The following is an 18,015-nucleotide window of genomic DNA, read 5'->3' as shown; positions in this document are numbered from 1 at the left end:
TTCCGGCTTGCTGGGGATAAGAGTCTCAAGGACTTTGCTGCCCGGGCTGGCTTTGAACCGCGATCCTCAGATCTCAGCCTCCCCAGTAGCTAGGATTCCAGGCTCACTTTCTGTGTGTGGGTTTTTTCCCTTTTCGTTTCTCCTCGGAGCTCCCCACGCCGGGCCAGAGCGTGGCTGCAAAGGTCCGGGCGTTACATTCCTACAGGTGGCCAAAGGCGGAACCATTTTCAGGAGGAGGGATTGGGGGGGGATCCCCCACCTCTTCCCGCGGCAGCAAGGGGAGGGGGGGGCTGAGTCCGGGGAACGCCTCCACCACCATCCCCCGCCCCTCCCGCCCGACCCCCCGCAGCCGTCCGGCCGGCTGGGGCCGGAGCCCCGCGGGGCGCAGAGGAGGGCGGCCAGGGCCCGCTGAGGTCATTTCCTGCGCCTGGCGGTGCGCTGCCCGCGGAGCGGCGCCCGGCGCTCGGCCTTTAAGGAGCGGGCGGGAGCGGCGGGGCGGGGAGCCGGGCGGAGCGCGGCGGGGAGGCGAGCGCCGCCGGCGGGGCTGCGCTTTGTGCCCGCAGCGCGCGCCCCCCACCCCGCCCCCGCTCCGGGGCCGCAGCTGCTCCCGCCCCGCCCACCGCGACCCCGGCGGCCCGGAGCCGAGACCCAGCGGCCGACCGGGACGGCGGCGAAGGCGGCGCGCGCGGGGCGCCCTGGGGACCCCCGAAGCTCGCGGAAGGTGAGCGGCTGGGGGACGCGGGGGAGGGCGTTCGGCAGGGTGACCCGGAGACCGAGTCTCCGCCCCGCACCTCCGACAGGTGCCGACCCATCTGGAAGCGGGCGATCGGGGGCGAGCCGCGGGGCGAGCTTGGGGGCCCCGGGCGCCCCGCACCGACCGCGAGCCGCGGCCGGCCTTCCCGGGGAGGACCTGCCCTCGGGGACCGGCTCGATCCAGTCGGGAAGAGCCCTGGGGACGGACGGGACGGACGTGCCGGCGGCCACCTCGTCCCGGCTGCCTCTGCCCTCCCCCCTCCCCACTTTATCCTAGCTTGTGTCTACGGAGTTTTCTGGATGTTTCTCTCAGGAGCCCTTGTGGGTCAGGCGAGCAGAAAAAGAAACAGATCGGGAGCCCGGTGACCACCTAGGAGCCCTGGGGAGGAATCGGTCCCCAAGGGCCCGGGACCGCTCCCTGGGCCGCTGGGGTGGTGGTGGGGGCCCCTTCCCCCCTCTTTGTCAGGTTGTCTTCCTAAGCTTTTACTGTTAGTCTCTGTAGTAACCCCCCTCCCATCCCCCCAGTGTCTGGATTCTTTTTTCGGTGGAAGATTGGTCATCTACCCGACTGCTAACATCACTTTACACTGCATTCACTGGCTAGTGTGCCGGGCCACATTCCTATTATTCGTGTGATCTCCACCTTACAAAGGAGGAACGTAGGACTCTGAAGAGTTGTGACTTGCCCAAGGTCATGGAGGCAGAGTGGAAGAGGCTAGTCTCCCAAGTAAACCTTCGGAATTCCTAATGGGTTCTGTCCACCTTCCATCGGCCCAGAGAGGACCTACTGGGCCCGGATTAGAAGGAAGTGCACCTTATGTATGAGCCCCAGCTTGTTGAAACTGACAGCTGAGCTGAAAAAGAAAAAAAAAACCGGGGTGCCCCTTCTACCCTCTTCAGACATCACCAAATATGGAAAGGAAGCGGGTCCCTCCCATTTCCCTCACCCACCGTGCAATCCTCTTTCTATTCTTCTTATCTTTACCAGGCTGTTTATCCGTGTGCTGAACTCTGTGGTCCTTAGAGATTGGACAATGCTTTATTCACTGTGATGTTAAGCTGCCAGGATTCCTTTGCCCGTGTCTTGGGCAACTTCACGGCAGGCTGGTGTTCCCTCACCCTCTTGCAGGCCCGTGGGCCCTCATGTCTTCTATCAAAAGCTAGTTCAAAAGTGACCTCAGAGGTGGAGAAATAGGCTCTCTGGGCAGGTTGGAGTGGGAATTAGGATAGCCTCAGGGGAGGTTACTTAAAAAAAATCTGTCTCACTTAACCCTACAATTCCATTTCCAGGACTATCCTTCAGGTATACTCTTATGTATATGAAGTGAGGTATTTTCATTAAATATTCATTGCAGCATTGTTCATCTTAGCAAAAGTATGGAAATGGAAACGACTCAATTATTACCAATATACTGGATCCTTGAGTAAGATCGTGTAATAGCCACATAATAAAATAGAGTTCTTAAAAACCTTGGAGCAGGCTGGGGGAGGTGGCTCAGTGGTAGAGTGCTTGCATCACATGCAGGAGGCCCTGGGTTTGATTCCTTAGCACCACATAAACAGAAGTGGCTCTGTGGCTCAAGTGGTGGAGCACTCCCTTGAGCTGAAGAGCTGAGGGACAGTGACCAGACCCAGAGTTCAGGCCCCATGACCGACAAAAAACAAAAAACCTTGGAGGGAAAGTGTGGCAAAGATAGGTATTTACTAGGAAGATCTTTAAGTCCTATTTTTGTAGTGTCTCATTGTGTGTGTGTGTGTGTGTGTGTGTGTGTGTATGTGTGATGTATTTGAATGCTTACATTCCATCTCTCAGAAAAGACACAACCCCCACCCCAGGAGAGCTATGGCTTTAGTACGAGATAGGAAGGAGTTTTGAACCTTATATCCTTTCATTCAATAGTCAAAAGTAAATAGATGTTATTTTTAACATTTGCTTCTTCTCTCTAAGGTGGAGTTCATGGTGAGCACACATCTGTGAGTAGTCATAGGTCCAGGGTACTACTATGATTATTTGTTGATGTAATAGTAGTGGTCACATTTCCTGCTTACTAGGGACCAGGCTTTTGTAATATCTCTAATGTTCAAGGAAATATGTATGGTGTGATCTGTGAACTAACTTCGTTATCTTTTGTCTCTCTCTTGTTTCTTTCTTTTTCCCCCTTTTAAGTTAATTTACTTATCTTGAGAGGTCTTGTTGTGCAGCAGGGCTGAGCTCAAATTTACTCTTGATCCTACCTTAGCCTCCCCAATGCTGAGATTACAGGTGTATACTACCACACACTGTTCTCTCCTTACTCCCATCTTCCTTCTCTTCTCTTCTCTTCTCTTTCCTTCCTTTTCTCTTTCTCTCTCTTCTCTTTCTCCCCCTTCCCCCCAACCTATCTTCCTACCTACTTTCCTTCCTTCCATCTTTCCTTCCTTCCTTCCTTTCTTTCTTTTTTCTTTTACTGTGCTGGGGCTTGAACCTAATGCATGTGTGCTGTACAAGCACTGAGCTTATATTATTAGCTCTGAAAGTGCCATTTTTGAAAGTAAAACAAAACAACAAAAACAGTTAATTGTCATATGGATTAACCTGATATTGCCTTCATCTTTCAAGTATTATTTATCTTAATTTTAAGATGCAACAGAGGACTAGACAAGTTAAACAAATCATTTTAGGGCATAGGGTTATTTTTGTTTAGTGCCTTAGCCAGGGTTCAAGCCCAAGATGTTTGGTGCCAGATCTTAAGTGTTAACTGTTATTCTTTCTTGTTTTCATTATTCAGGTGTGCTATACCTTGCTGTCCTGGCCCCTTCTTTTGGTATTTGGATCCTCCCAAGGCCTGAACCATGCCCACTTTTTCTTAGCTCTGATGCTCTCACTGAGTAGAGGTGAAATGCATGTCATCAGCTTGATCAGATGATGGTGCTGAGATTGAAGGGAGATGAGTTGTACCCCTATGTGTGCATGTACCCTCCTCCCAGCTCCAGCTCCAGAAGGAATGTCCAGAGTTGTTTCTTTCCCACAATTGGCCAGGTGGTCAGTCTCCTTTTAGAAGAGCCAGCATTAAGATGAGGTAGCAGCCGGGCAGGGATGGCATATGTCTATAATCCTAGCTACTCAGGAGGCTGAGATTTGAGGGTCATGGTTCCAAGCCAGTCTGGGCAGGAAAGTCCATGAGACTGTCTCTTTTTTTTTTTTTTCTGTCGGTCGTGGGGCTTGAACTCTGGGCCTGGGTGCTGGTCCTGAGCTCTTCAGCTCAAGGCTAGTGCTTTACCACTTTGAGCCACAGCACCACTTCCGGTTTTCTGGTGGTTAATTGGAGATAAGAGTCTCAGAGACTTTCCTGTCTGGGCTGGCTTTGAACCATGATCCTCAAATCTCAGCCTCTGAGTACTTAAGATCATAGGCCTGAGCCATTGGTGCTCAGCTATCCATGAGACTATTACCTCCAATTAACCACCAAAAAGCTAGGAGTGGAGCTGTGTCTAAAGTAGTAGCGCACTAGCTTTGAGGAAAAAAAAAGAAAAACTCTGGGACAACACTCAAGTCCCAGTTCAAGTCCTAGGCCTGGTGCATGCTGGGCCCACGTGCACGTGCACACAAACACACACACACAAAGCAGATGAAGCGATGGTCCATCCTTAGCAAGTGGGAGTTACAAACATTCTCATCACATGGATATAACAGTGCCAGAGAATCAGATAGTAAGAGACCCCATAACTTTGTTTCCTCCCCTGTGTTGGGGATCATACCTGGGGCTTTGTGTGCATAAGTAAGGGCTCCACCACTGGGCCACATCCCCAGCCTGCCCCATCTATTTTTCCCATTAATGATGTATTTGTATTAGGCAGGCCTGGTAGACTGAGAGATCTACCACTACAACTGAAGCCTCCATGGAAACAGGATTCTCCTAGATGTTAGGAGATCAAGGTTCTTGATTTAGCCCTGCTACACTTCAGCTCTGTCTGTCTGTCTGTCTGTCTGTCTGTCTGTCTGTCTGTCTGTCTCTCTCTCTCTGTCACACACACACACACACACACACACACACACACACACACACACACACACACACACACACACACACACACGATGAGTTATCTCATCTGATTATTGCAAGTAACTGCCCTGTCTTCTGTCTAGAGGATAATGACACTTGTTGCCTTGCTTTGGAACGTTAAGAGTCAGGCATTCATTTGTGCTCATCCTTGCACGTCTTGGTTTGGGGAGGAACAAGTGCAAGATCACTTAAGTAATGAGGTTCAGTTTACTAGTACCTTCCTTTAACATTCATGTTGCTCCAAACACCTGCTTCTGCTGGAATGGCCTCAGGGCCTGAGGTTTGGCTGTATGCACCTTGCTCTAGATCTTCTTCCAAACCTCTTAGCTCTCCTTACAAGCTGAGGCAAGCCTAGCACGAGTCTCAGCCTCCTGAGGAGCTTGCCAACATGCCTGAAGCAGAGGCAGAGATAGGATTAGCCCACCCACTGGTTAGTCCAGAACCATGATGTCACTTCCTTACACCTGAAGTCTAGGTGTAAGCTCAAATACCAAATAACATTTCTGATATCAGAAATAAAAATAATATGGGGGCTGGGAAGGTGGCTCAGTGGTAGAGTGCTTGCCTTGCATGCATGAGGCCCTGGATTTGATTCCTCGGCACCACATAAACAGAAAAAGCTCTGTGGCTCAAGTGGTAGAGCACTAGCCTTGAACTGAAGAGCTGAGGGACAGTGGCCAGGCCTAGAGCAAGCCCCACAACCGACCAAAAAAAAAAAAAAAAAAAAAGTTTTATTTCCAAAATCCCTGGAAATTTGAGGTTTTGCTCTGTCCGGGGGAATCACAATCTATAAAAGGGAAAGAAAAAATTAATGAAACTCAAATGTGTTTCTTTTCCCCAGCCTTTGGTTTTACTTTGGGTGCTTTTATTGGTTAATTCTTAGCTTGGGTTGGGTTTCAAATCCCAGTCTCAGGTGTGTTACTTTTTCTATTGATGGGAGGATGGAAGGAAAAGCAGAAGTTTGCCCAGAAGACAAAGAAAGTCAAACGTGAAGCCTCCCAGCTTCTGTGGAAGCCCTACAGGGTTCTGTTTTGTCTTCTCAGCTGTGATCTTAGCTCAGAGAAGGTCATGTTTTGTTTTAGTCTTTGTCTTCCTTCCCGTTCCAGTTGGTCCCAGTCTTTTTGAGGTAGGGATGGCTGAGAGGTCACAATGCTTGCATTGTTCAGGATGATGGTTCTGGACTGAGATCATGTACCCAGTTTTCTGAGGAGCTCAGAGTTGAAAGAATCAGACACTAGACCCATCAGTAGTTTAATTGTTGGGCCAGGTCTACTGACTATTTTTAAAGGAAGACAAAAAACAGGACACGTATTAAGTGTCTGTGCTTATTGTTTATGGTGACAGAATATTTGAACCCTGGATGCCTTAGAAAATGTGAGATATAGATTTACTTTAATGTTAAAGTTTCTTAATTTTTTTTTTTCAGTTGTGGGGCCTGGGCACTGTCCCTGAGCTCTTTAGCTCAAAGCAAGCACTCTACCACTTGAGCCACAGCACCACTTCTGGGTTTCTGGTGCTTAATTGGAGATAAGAGTCTCATGGAGGGCTGGGAAGGTAGCTAAGGGGTAGAATGCTTGCCTGACATACATGAGGCCCTGGGTTCGATTCCTCAGCACCACATAAACAGAAAAAGCCAGAAGCGGCACTGTGGCTTAAGTGGTAGAGTGCTAGCCTTGAGCTGAAGAGCTCAGGGACAGCACCCAGGCCCAGAGTTCAGGCCCCATGACCGACCAAAAAAAAAAAAAAGAGTCTCATGGACTTTCCTGCCCAGGCTGGCTTTGAACTGCAATCCTTAGATCTCAGCCTCCTGAGTAGCTAGGAGTAGCTAGTACAGGCGTGAGCCACCAACGCCTGGCTTAAAATTTTTATATATATTTTTTCTCATTCATAACAATTTACCTCATTCTTTGTGGAATTTGAATGCTTCCCTTTTTGTCTATAAAGTTTGCAGTGCTAAGTCTCAAACCCAGCATCTCATATGTATGCCAGGCATACAATCTGTCCCTATGCCATGCTCTAACCCTACAGTTTGACAAATCTTAGTTGATACGTATTTGCCCTCTCTTTACCATAGAATAAGCAGATCTCAGACATTTTATCATTTTACCTATACATCATATGCATCTCTAGCAAAGGACATTAAAATTCCTTGAAAACTCAAAGGTGGGACCTCTCTACATATGCATCTCTAGTGTTTACACAGTGTTGTATAAATTGTTGTTAAGTGGATAATTGAATGGAAAACAAGTCCTACTTTTTTTTTTTTTTTTTTTTTTTGTGGTTCCAGTGCTGGAGCTTGAACTCAGGGCTCTTGCATAGCTTTTTGCTCTAAGCTAATATTGTACCACTTGAGGCACAACTCTACTTCCAGCCTTTAGGTGGTTAATTGGAAATAATAGGCTCATGGACCTTCTTTCCAGAGCTAGCTTTGAACCTTGATCCTCAGATCTCAGTCTCCTGAGTCGCTAGGATTATAGGCATGAGCCCTTCTCCAGTCTGCAAAGGAGACCAACTTCCTGAGCTTATTCAGCTACTTACTGTAGGAACGGAACACACTGGGCTGAGAAAGATGGAAGACCACCTGGAGAGAACAGTGACTTCCTCCTTTCCCCAACTGCTTTCTGGGTCCTTCTTTGGTCTCCTCCTCTTCCTGTTTTCCCCAAATAATTGCTCCACACACACTGATTTATCTTTTCCTCCCTCTGTGTGCTGATTCTTAGAGTTTAGAGCAATATCCAGAAGTTGATTCCATCATGGCGGAAGTCCAGGTGGAGACCCGGGCCAGTGTAGACTGGCAGAAACGCTGCCTGACCCTGGAAACACAGCTCTTCCGGTTCCGACTGCAGGCCAGCAAGATTAGGGAGCTGCTGGCTGACAAGGTGAGTAGCAAGGAGCATTGCAGGAGTTAGCGGCAGGCTGCAGTCAGGGAGGCAGAGCTGGGGAAAGTAAACTTTCAATGAGATAGTTTTCCGTGTTTTCATGTGTCATGAAACACAAGGTAGATTCTTGGTTTAAGGATCAAATTCTGAACAACTTACTAAGCTTTAATTTGGCATTTCTCTTTGTTCTGCTTTTCATATGCCAAATCAAAGAATGGTATCAATCTTGGTCCTATGTTACCTTTTTAGGGCTGAACTCTATACCCCCAGCCCTCCTCTTTTGTTTTTGTTTTCTTTTTTAATGTGTGTGCCATTTTGGGGGCTTAAACACAGGGCCCAGGTTCTACCACTTGAGCGATAGCTCCATTTCTTGCTTTTTGGTGGTTAATTGGGCTAAGAGTCTCATGGCCTTCCTTGCCTAGTTTGGCTTCAAACCATGATCCTCAGATCTCAGCCTTCTGAGTAGTTCAGGGTTACAAATGTGAGTCACCAGCACCTGGCTTGCTTGTTTTGCCTTTGAGATAAAGTATATTTGCGTGTGTGTGTGTGTGTGTGTGTGTGTGTGTGTGTGTGTGTGTGTGTGTGCACATATGTATATATGTTTAATGTTTACCTTGAGTAACTAACCTTTTATTTTATTTTTTTTAAAACATTAAGTAGTTGTACAAAGGAGTTGCCATTGAACAAAGCAATTTATGAATATATTGAATCTTTTTTTTTTTTTTGTCGGTCGTGGGGCTTGAACTCTGGGCCTGGGCGCTGTCCCTCACCTCTTCAGCTCAAGGCAAGCGCTCTACCACTTGAGCTACAGCGCCACTTCCTATATTGAATCTTGATCAGTGTCACCCCTTTCATCATTTCCACCCATCTATCCCAATCCCACCCCTTCTCCCAATTTTCTTTTTTTGTCAGTTGTGGGGCTTGAACTCAGGGCCTGGGTGCTGCCCCTGAGCCTCTCTGTACTCAAGGCTAGCATTCTACCTCTTGAATCACAGCACCACTTCCAGCTCTTGAGTGGTTAGTTGGAGATAAGAATCTCATGGGGACTTTTCTGCCTGGGCTGGTTTCAAGCCACAATCCTCAGATCTCAGCCTCCTGAGTAGCTAGGATTACAGGCGCCTGGCTCAATTTTCTTAATTTTGTAGGATATGCATTGAATTTTATGAGGGTATTCTCCTCACCCCCAGGTCACTCTCATTTTGATTATATTATTATTTTTCCCAGTTAATTTTTCCCTTACAGTACAAAGGTAAAGCTCAGCTCCTTTCCAATTCATATGTTCATTAGGAAAGTCTGTTTTGTTGACAGTTGTACAACCTCAAAATCAGGAAGGCAAGTCAGTGGCCGTTTCAATAATTGGGGCAAGGCTGTGGACTAGCCTAAACTAGAACTCTTGACCCCTGAGTCAGTTGGCATTGTTCTCTCAGTGTGTTGGACCGTGCAGGGTTCCTGTGGATATGTGACAGTGGAAGAATTCATCCCCCTTAGAAGAAGGGCCGCAGTTGTCGAAGTGTGTTCAGAATCACATGATATGCTGCTTGTTCAAGTGTGTGTATGTTCCTGGGCTACTCCAGTCCTCTTGGTCCAAATCTTCAGGGTGCTGCAAATAACTGGGTGATACTAAGCACAACAAGCTCCCAGAGAATGATTTTGTACACTATAAAGTTTGAGCACAATACCGTAAGCTATGATACTGGGGGAGACACGTGAAGGAAGAAAAGGGAAGGAAGGAAGGAATCCACTTGGGCTAGGTGGTCTGAAACATGAAGGGACAGACTTCTGTACAAAACTGGAATTAGTTATTTAAAATATCCTTCTAAGTGAAGAGATGAGCGTTGAAAAAAAAAAGCCAGAGGATTTCTCAGGGCAAATTGAAGAGGGAAAAATGAGACTAATCCGAGGGAGGAAGGGCTGTGCCCCACCTTCCTTTAATACAAGGAATAAAGTTGGACCTTTTACAGTTGTGAAGTCAGATATAACATTTGGCTAAATGGCGATCTGAGTTGAAACTCTATCTTCTGTATGAAGCAGGACTACTAAAGGGCCCAGCCTAAATAAAAGGTAGATAAGGGTGTGATGTCGCACCGCTTGTAGTTCCCAGCTACTGCTGTAGGAAAGAATCCAAAATAATGGCTTTACCAGGTGGATGTTTCTTTCTTTCTATTATAACTGTTCCTGTCTTATCAGTCCAGCTCTAGTGTGATGTTATAGGTATCTGAAGATGGTTCACCCTGATACCCACATTCCCATTTTCCCCCTTGAAATCCATACCCACACGTAGCATATATTCCTTCGGTTGTGTTCTCACTGGCCCAATCTCAGTCACATGTTATACTTAGCTTCAAAGGAGGTTGGGAAGTGTCATCTTTATTTTAAATAATTGCGTGCTGCACTATGGGTGATCTGCTTATGAGCAAGAAGAAGAGAATATATCATGGGGAACAGCCAGCTGTTATAAGTCTAAAGAAATGAGAATTAAAGTTTTTTTTAAGTATTTAGTGAGGTGGTCTTAAAAACAACCTTTAACAAGAAAACGTCAAAAAAATACTTCCAGTACATTTAAGTTTATGTGACTTCTTTTCAGTGTGTGGGATGGAGCCTAGGGCTTTGCATGTGCTAGCAAATTCTCTCCCACTGAAGTATATCCCCCAGCCTGTGTGTAGTTTTGTTTGTTTGTTTGTTTAAACCCTGCAAAAACAGCATTTCCTGTTGTTTAGAAGAGTCAGTTATTTCTTACTCCAGTTCCACAATTGTGTGTTTTGCCATTTGAAAATGAGTATGTGATTTCAAGTGAGCCAAAGGTCTGCTAGAGCAAATATTAAAACCCTTGACTTTAAGGGACTGGATATGTTCAACTGGTAGAGCAAACCTGCCTAGCAAACGTAAGACCCTGAGCTCAGACTTCAGTACTGCCACTGAAAGAAGAAAAGAAAGCCATTGTCTTTGATTTCAACAGAGTTAGAACCATTTAGAATCCAGCACACTCAAAATGCTCATAAGAAATAGGCAAGAGAGCTTCTTGAGAGGAAAACTGGAGAGGACATACGGAAGCCACTTACTGGAAGGAGAAAATGTAACCCTAGTGTGATCAGGTAAATAGATTCTTCCAGAGAGTAATGTTTATGGAGTAGATTTTTATGTGACATGTGAAATTTGGGCGCGATAGACAATATAGCTTGGGTCTAAATAGCATGGAGTCTAGAACTCTTTGATCTGAGTTTGAATCCTAGTTCTGAATCTTTTTTGGGGGGGGAGGAGGGGCAAGTACCAGGGTTTGATTTCAAGGGCCTCGTGCTTTCTTGATTTGCTTGCTTTGCTGGGTTCTCTTTAATACTTGAGCCACATCTCTAGCCTGGTCTTTTCTGGCTCATATTTTATAGATGGAGTCTTGTGGACTTTTTTGCCCGAGCTGGCTTTCAACTTTGATCTGTTGGATCTCAACTCTTAGTAGCTAAGATTTCAGGTGTGAGTCATAAGCATCCATCTCTGGCTCTGAATCTTACTAGCTGTATGACCTTGAGCAGGTTACCTTTCCTGTCTGCTTCAGTTTCTCTCTTGTTCTTTTTTTTTAATTGTTGTTATCAAGATGATACACAGAGAAGTTACAGTTATGTAAGTCAAGTAAAGTTAAATTTCCTTCTTTTTGTTTTGTCAGTTATAGGGCTTGAACTCAGGGCCTAGGCCTGGGCACTGTCCCTGAGCTCTTTTGCTCAAGGCTTTACCACTTTGAGACAGAGTGCCACTTCTGGTTTTCTGGTTGTTAATTGGAGATAAGAGTCTCCAGACTTTCATGCCCAGGCTGGGACTTAAAGCCATTCTTTCTGTATGTAGGTGAGTTCTAACCAGTAAACTGAAGAGAAGATGAAAAAAGTAGTTTTGTTACTAATGATGCTGGGACAAGTGAATGTCATACTGTCCTGGTAAACTGATCTCCTGAGTACAACTTTTGTATCAGGAAACACCAGTGAACAACTTCTATCTACAGTGCTATTCTAGGTCATGTACATTACACTAGTGGGCATCTTGGGTAACCTTAACAACCCTAGGAGGTAAGGGCTGTTGTTTTCTCTAACAGAAGAGATTCTGGAATTTGTATAAAGTCACACTGTGGAGGAATTAACCAGGCTTCAGAAGCTTGGCTCTTTCCTGTACCATTCTGTCCAGTAGGTGCCAGACAGTGATAAGAATGTTGAGACCTCTCCTTTTTTTTTTTTTTTTTTTTGGTACTGAGTATGGAACAGAGGCCTTGCACATTCTAGGCATGTGTTCTGCCACTAAACTACCTCACCAGCCCTTAGAGCTCTGAGACAGCTTCTTGCTTTGTAGCTCAAGCTGATATCAAATTCGTGATTCTCTGCTTTGATTGCTGGGATTATAGGTGTGGATCCCCAGGCGTGGCTTGAATCCTCTTTCCAAAGGAACATTTGAGACCCAGGATGATGTAGTTCTTAGCTCTGGCTGCTGCGGGGCCCAGCAGAGTTGTACCGGGATGCAGGAGACTGCCCCTTGCTCTTGTTGATATGGGGCTGATATTTCACAGCTTCACTGCCTGTAACAAGGAGCCATACACAAGGAGGTGAAATACCAGATCGATGCCAAGGGCCTTTCATCAGGTGGCTGCAGCCAGTTCTAGGACAGCTTATGAGTCTCAACTTTCAACAGGGTGAAAGTGGATTGTCAGCCGCCTGAGCCCGAAATCCTTGGCTGGCATGTCACTCCAGACCCATGCGCTAACAGGACAGCTAAGGACATGGTCCTAGGGAACTTTCTGAGAGGAGGAACAGAACACAAGTAAGGAATGGACCACCTGTAGTCCCAGTTCTCAGAGCTCCATGAATGGCTCTTTAAGCAAGTATGGAGAAGAAAGGTCTACTCAAGTGAAAAAAGTATCTGCTGGAATTAAAAGAACAAGTTGATCTGGGCATCAGAGGCTCAGGCCTATAATCCTAGGTACTCAGGAAGCTGAGATCTAAGAGTCTTGGTTCGAAACCAGCCCTGGCAGGAAAAGTCCATGAGATTCTTACCTCCAATTATCCACCTGAAAACCAGAAGTGGAGCTGACGCTCAAAGTAATAGAGCATTAAACTTAAGCAGAACTCTCAGGGACAGCCACCCAGGCCCTGAGTTCAAGCCCCACCACCGAAGGAAAAAACAATGCTGAACACTCAAAAACTAGCATTTCAGCTTGGACACACTTGAAAATATTCTAGTGGTAGCCCCTCCCTTGTCTACTTGTCCTGTGTGGATCTGGCTTTTTCTCCAACTGTTCAACCATCTCTCTTTAGCCTAAAAATGTTCAGTGTATTAAGCAGTTCTTTTTCTGTCCCAGCGTCTAAATTTCCTAGTTGAAATTTGCTTTCCTTGGGCAAAAAATAGAAGAGAAGGGCCCCCAGGCTGCTGCTAGACAGTGAAAAGAATGTTACACAGAAGCTAGTTCATAATTTAGGGCCCAAGGATTTCTTTTATCAGGGCGTCTTTTCCTTGTCCATTTTTTTTTCTTCTTTCTAGGATTGGAGAGACACATAGCTTCTCAGTACCCATTCCATTTGAGGGAGAGTATGTGGGTTGGGGTCACTGGTCCTGACCCCCCCCTTCTGGAAGATAAGATTGGGATATGCTTCAAGTATATTTATAGGGCAGACAGGTTGCCCAGGAATAAGATGAGTTAGGGGAGGTCTGAGAATGTGGCTTAATGGTAGAGCGCTTGCCTAACATGCATGAAGCCTGGGTTCAATTCCTTAGTACCACATAAACAGAAAAAGCCAGAAGTGGTACTGTGGCTCAAGTATAGAATGCTAGCCTTGAGCAGAAGAAGCTCATGAACAGTGCCCAGGCCCTAAGTTCAAGCCCCAGGACTGACGGAAAAAAAAAAAAAAAGATGAGTTAGGTGAGGAAATATGTGGCGTCACCTCAGCCAAAGCATCTGGCATTTGACCTGAGAGCTGACTACGCGAATTTGCCCTGCCTATTCAGAGCCTTTAGCTTTAGTTACTGATGTTTGGGTAATGAATAATGGTGCCATGACAGGGGAAGATGGGAGCGGATCTCTAACCTATACTCCATGTAGCCTTAGGCTATATCTTATGTATGATCTTTTGTGAGCCTCAGTCCCTTTGCTTCAGCCACTTGGTGTAAGATTCCAGAATTACCTAGCTCCTTAGATCTAAGTGATATGCTTCCCCTGGCAGCAAGGTAGATTTGATTTTCTTTTTTCCAGTCATGGGGCTTGAACTCTGGGCCTAGGCTCTGACCCTTAGCTCTTCAGCTCAAGGCTAGCATCCTGCCCCTTGAGCCACAGCGCCACTTCCTGTTTTCTGGTGGTTAATTGGAGATAAGAGTTTCACGGACTTTCCTGCCAGGCTGGCTTTGAACCACAGTCCTCAGATCTCTGCCTACTGGGTAGCTAGGATTACAGGCGAGAGCCACCAGCACCTGGCTTGTTTCTTTTTGTTTGATTGTGATGATAGAGATGTGTGGTGCCAGGGATTCAAATGCTGTGCCAATATGCTGTACCTAACCCCAAGACAGGGTTATTGTGGGTTTTTGTTGTTGTTGTTTGGTAAGTTGTGGGGTTGAATTTAGGGTCTGGGTGCTTTCCCAAGCTCTTTTGCTCAAGGTGAGTGCTTTACCATTTTGAGCCACACCTCTGTTTCCAGTTTTCTGGTGGATAATTGGAAATAAGAGTCTCATGGACTTTCTTGCACGGGCTGGCTTTGAACCACAACCCTCAGATCTAAACCTCTTGAGTAGCTGGATTATAGGCATGAGCCATCAGTGCTTGTCTTGGGTTTTTGTTGTTGTTGTTTGTTTGTTTTTAATGTAGCAGCGAGGGATGGTTTAGTAACAGAGAATATACTTAGTATGCTCAAGACCTTAGGTTCACTTTGGTTCCTGGCACTAAAAAGTAAAGTTCAGTCTCTTTCTATTTTTTTAAAATTAAACTAAATAAGGTGATATGAATGTCATGTGTCCCCAAACAGGGAGATATTCTGTGTGGATGATACAAGGCAGGCTTGTACGTAAACAAGATCCATCCTACAAAAGGACAGAAAACCTAGACTTGCATTCATTAGCATCAAAGACAGCAGCCATGGCTCTTCACTTGACTCATAAACCCAGGATCAGGGAGCTGAGAATTAAATAACCATGAGAATCTTTTTTTTTTGTCGGTCATGGGGCTTGAACTCTGGGCTTGGGCGCTATCCTTGTGCTCTTTAGCTCAAGGCGAGTGCTCTACTGCTTGAGCCACAGCACCACTTCTGGTTTTCTAGTGGTTACTTGGAGATAAGAGTCTCACGGTCTTTCCTGCCCAGGCTGGCTTTGAACCGCGATCCTCAGATCTCAGCCTTTTGAGTAGCTAGAATTACAGGCGTGAGCCACCGGCACCCAGATTCTTCTTCTTCTTCTTTTTTTTTCCAGGGCACTGTACCTGAGCTTCTTTTGCTCAAGGCTAGCACTCTACCATTTGAGCCACAGTGCCACTTCTGGCTTTTCTGTTTATGTGGTATTGAGGAATTGAACCCAGGGCTTCATGCATGCTAGATAAGCACTCTACCACTAAGCCACATTCCCAGTCCCACCATGAGATTCTTTTACCCTGGTACCTTGGAGCCAGTTGTGTTGACAAGCGGAATCCTGGCTTGAGTGTAAAGTCTGACTGACCCTTTGCTTGATGGCCCTTATGATGTAGTCACAGTTGGGTTATGGTACCTACATCTTTACTTCCCCGGCTGAGCAGATGCAGGAACTGGAGCAGAGGCTGCTGGAGGCGGAGCAGAGAGCAGAAAATGCAGAGACCCAGGTAACAGGATCTGGGGGTGGGAGATTGACAAGAGAGTATGGGGAGGAGGGGGAGATGATCTGGTCTTCTGAGACCAGGAAATCCATGTAAGACCTGAACAGGTAGATGTACAAAGAGCTTTCTGTGGCAATGAAGGCATGTTTGGGTAGGCTTGGTTTAGCAAGGGGGTGCATTAGTCCAAATGGGCCATGCTAGGCTACAGGAACAAATTAGGTCTGCCGTCCCAGTGATTTATAACATTTGGTTCCATGCATGGTTCTCATCCATTGAAGGGTTCAACTGTGAGTGTGCTTCCATAGCCATTCACGGGTCCATGATAAATAAGACTCTCCTATCTTATAGTTAGAGCCTATAGGACACATAGCCTTGAGCAAAAGAGCTTAGGGACAGTGCCCAGGCATCAAGTTCAAGCCCCACAACTGACAAAAACTACAATAACAAATAAATATTAAATTGCCAGGCTCTGGTGGCTTATGCCTATAAATCCTAGCTACTCGGAATGCTGAGATCTGAGGATTGCATTTCAAAAGCCAGCCTGGGCAAGAAAATCTGTGACTTTTTATCTGTAGTTAACCACCAGAAAACCAAAAGTGGTGCTATGGCTCAAAATGGTAGAGTCCTAGCCTTGATGATGATATTAATGTTAGAAATGGCTCAGAATGTTGGGGTGTCATATGGAATAAGGAAACAATCCTGGACGGAACTCAGCAAGGCAAAATTTACTTCAGAAGAGTGTGCCATCTGCCAAAAATCTGGCAAGCTAGCACACAGAGCAGACAGGCTGTTCCCTTTTTATCCCTAATACAACAGGCCCCACCCTTCTGCTTGGATTGGCTGAGCTCAGGTTCACAATCTGCTCATGATTGGCAAGTTTGAAGAAGCTGAAAAAACGGATAAACAGTTTTTCTTTTTGCTTTTTTGTCGGTTGTGGGGCGTGAACTCTGGGCGTGGGTGCTGTCCCCCAGCTTTCCAGCTGTAGATCAGCGCTCTACCACTTGAGCCTCAGCCCCACTTCCCGCTTTTTCTGCTTATGTGGTGCTGAGGAATCGAACCGAGGGCCTCATGCATGCAAGGCAAGCACTATACCACTGAACCACCTTCCCAGCACCAGATAAACAATTTCAAGTAATTATAAAGTGACTGTTAAAAGACTTTGAGATAAAAGTAATAGTACTTAAGCAATCTCAAAACAAAACTCACACCCTGTACTACTGGAACAATCTGAGGTGTGTCTTAATTCCTCTTCAAAATATACTCACACCCTCTTCTGCTTTGTTGAACAATCTCAAGTGTGTCTTAATTCCTCTTCCCTTTTGGACCAAACAGTTGAGACAAAACCTTACATTTCAAAAATTCCTCCTCTTAAAGCATTTCCTCTTTCTTAGAATAATCAACAAGAGCTAAGCCAGCAGGCCAAAGCAGGAATTTTTAAGCAACCCACTTTTATAGCAATTAATATTAATACACATATTAATATTAATTATAGTAATGATTAATAGTTAACGTATTATCATTATTATTTGGCGATACTGAGGTATGAACTTGAGTCTTGTGCTTCCCAGCCAAGTGCACTTGAGCTGTGCCTCCAGCCCAGAATAGCCAAAAGGAGTTTTTGTGTTTTCAGTTCCTTTTGCCCAGATAAATGCTTCCTTCAATTGGCCCAGATTGCCCTGCGCCAGTGCTCTGCCTGGAAGTCATAGTGTGTTACATCTGGGGGTATCCCCACCTCTGTTACTGACCATTGCATACACCTTGTGAGTGATGTGAGACCTCTCTGTCCTTTTTAGGTGGGTATGATGGAAGAGAAGGTAAAACTGTCCAATCTAAAGAATGTGGACTCCACAGGCAGCCTGCACTGCAAGTACCAAGAATTGCTGAAAGCCATGCAAAGCAAAGATGAGCTCATCTGCCAGCTGGAGGCACAGCTGGAGAAACAGGTAATGGTTAATGTGTACAATAGAGCACCAATCCCCTTTCAGCATTGGCGCCAGTTGACCCACTTCTCAAGCCCCTCTGCTTGAGCCCTGAAGTGATCGGGAACTCACTACCATGACTCTGTTCTTTCACATGGGGTCTTGATTAGTGAGAAGCCTTTTTTCCCTCACATCTGTTCACTAGAAGCCAGACAAGGGCTATAGAGGTAAAGGACCTTGGAGACAGCCTGATCTGGGTCTGAATCCTACCTTTATCTCTTCTCTCACTGGGCACATTATTTAAATGGCTGGTTATCATTTTACACGGCTGTACAATAGAGGTTATAAAAATCTATTGAGTGAGGGGGGGACTTAATAGATAATCTGCATATAATATTAGACACATGGTTGGTGCTTTGTAAGGAGAGCCTTTCTTTCTCTGTGCTGGCCTTGTGCCCCATCAGCATGTGCTATTTGATATTTGACTGTAGTGTGACTGGAGCAGCAAGGCTGGAAGATCTTCCTTGGTCAGCTGGTTGGACAAAGTTTCTCAATGAACCTGAACAAGCAGAAATGAATGTTGTCCCCTTCTGGTATTTGAGACTTGCCCTCCTGAGTGTGTTAGA

At 46.0% G+C, this 18,015-nt stretch overlaps 1 protein-coding gene across 1 annotated transcript in view; it reads left to right on the top strand.

Annotated features, from left to right (window-relative positions):
• The first annotated feature begins 500 nt into the window (after positions 1-500).
• The window catches only part of LOC138809392 (pleckstrin homology domain-containing family H member 1-like), a 51,568-nt gene continuing 34,053 nt past the window's right edge, over positions 501-18,015 (top strand). Inside the window, exons 1-4 of the mRNA XM_069995909.1 lie at positions 501-721; positions 7,517-7,675; positions 15,414-15,476; positions 17,264-17,413. Of these exons, the coding sequence (XP_069852010.1) occupies positions 7,550-7,675; positions 15,414-15,476; positions 17,264-17,413 (339 nt within the window). The 5' untranslated portion in view covers positions 501-721; positions 7,517-7,549. The remainder of the gene's footprint in view (positions 722-7,516; positions 7,676-15,413; positions 15,477-17,263; positions 17,414-18,015) is intronic.

This window comes from Dipodomys merriami, unplaced genomic scaffold (genome assembly GCF_024711535.1).
Source record: "Dipodomys merriami isolate MVZ:Mamm:240054 unplaced genomic scaffold, mDipMer1.0.p SCAF_497, whole genome shotgun sequence".
Lineage (NCBI taxonomy): Eukaryota > Metazoa > Chordata > Mammalia > Rodentia > Heteromyidae > Dipodomys > Dipodomys merriami.
The sequence above is the reverse complement of the archived record's forward strand: the minus strand, read 5'-3'. Positions and strand labels throughout refer to the sequence as shown.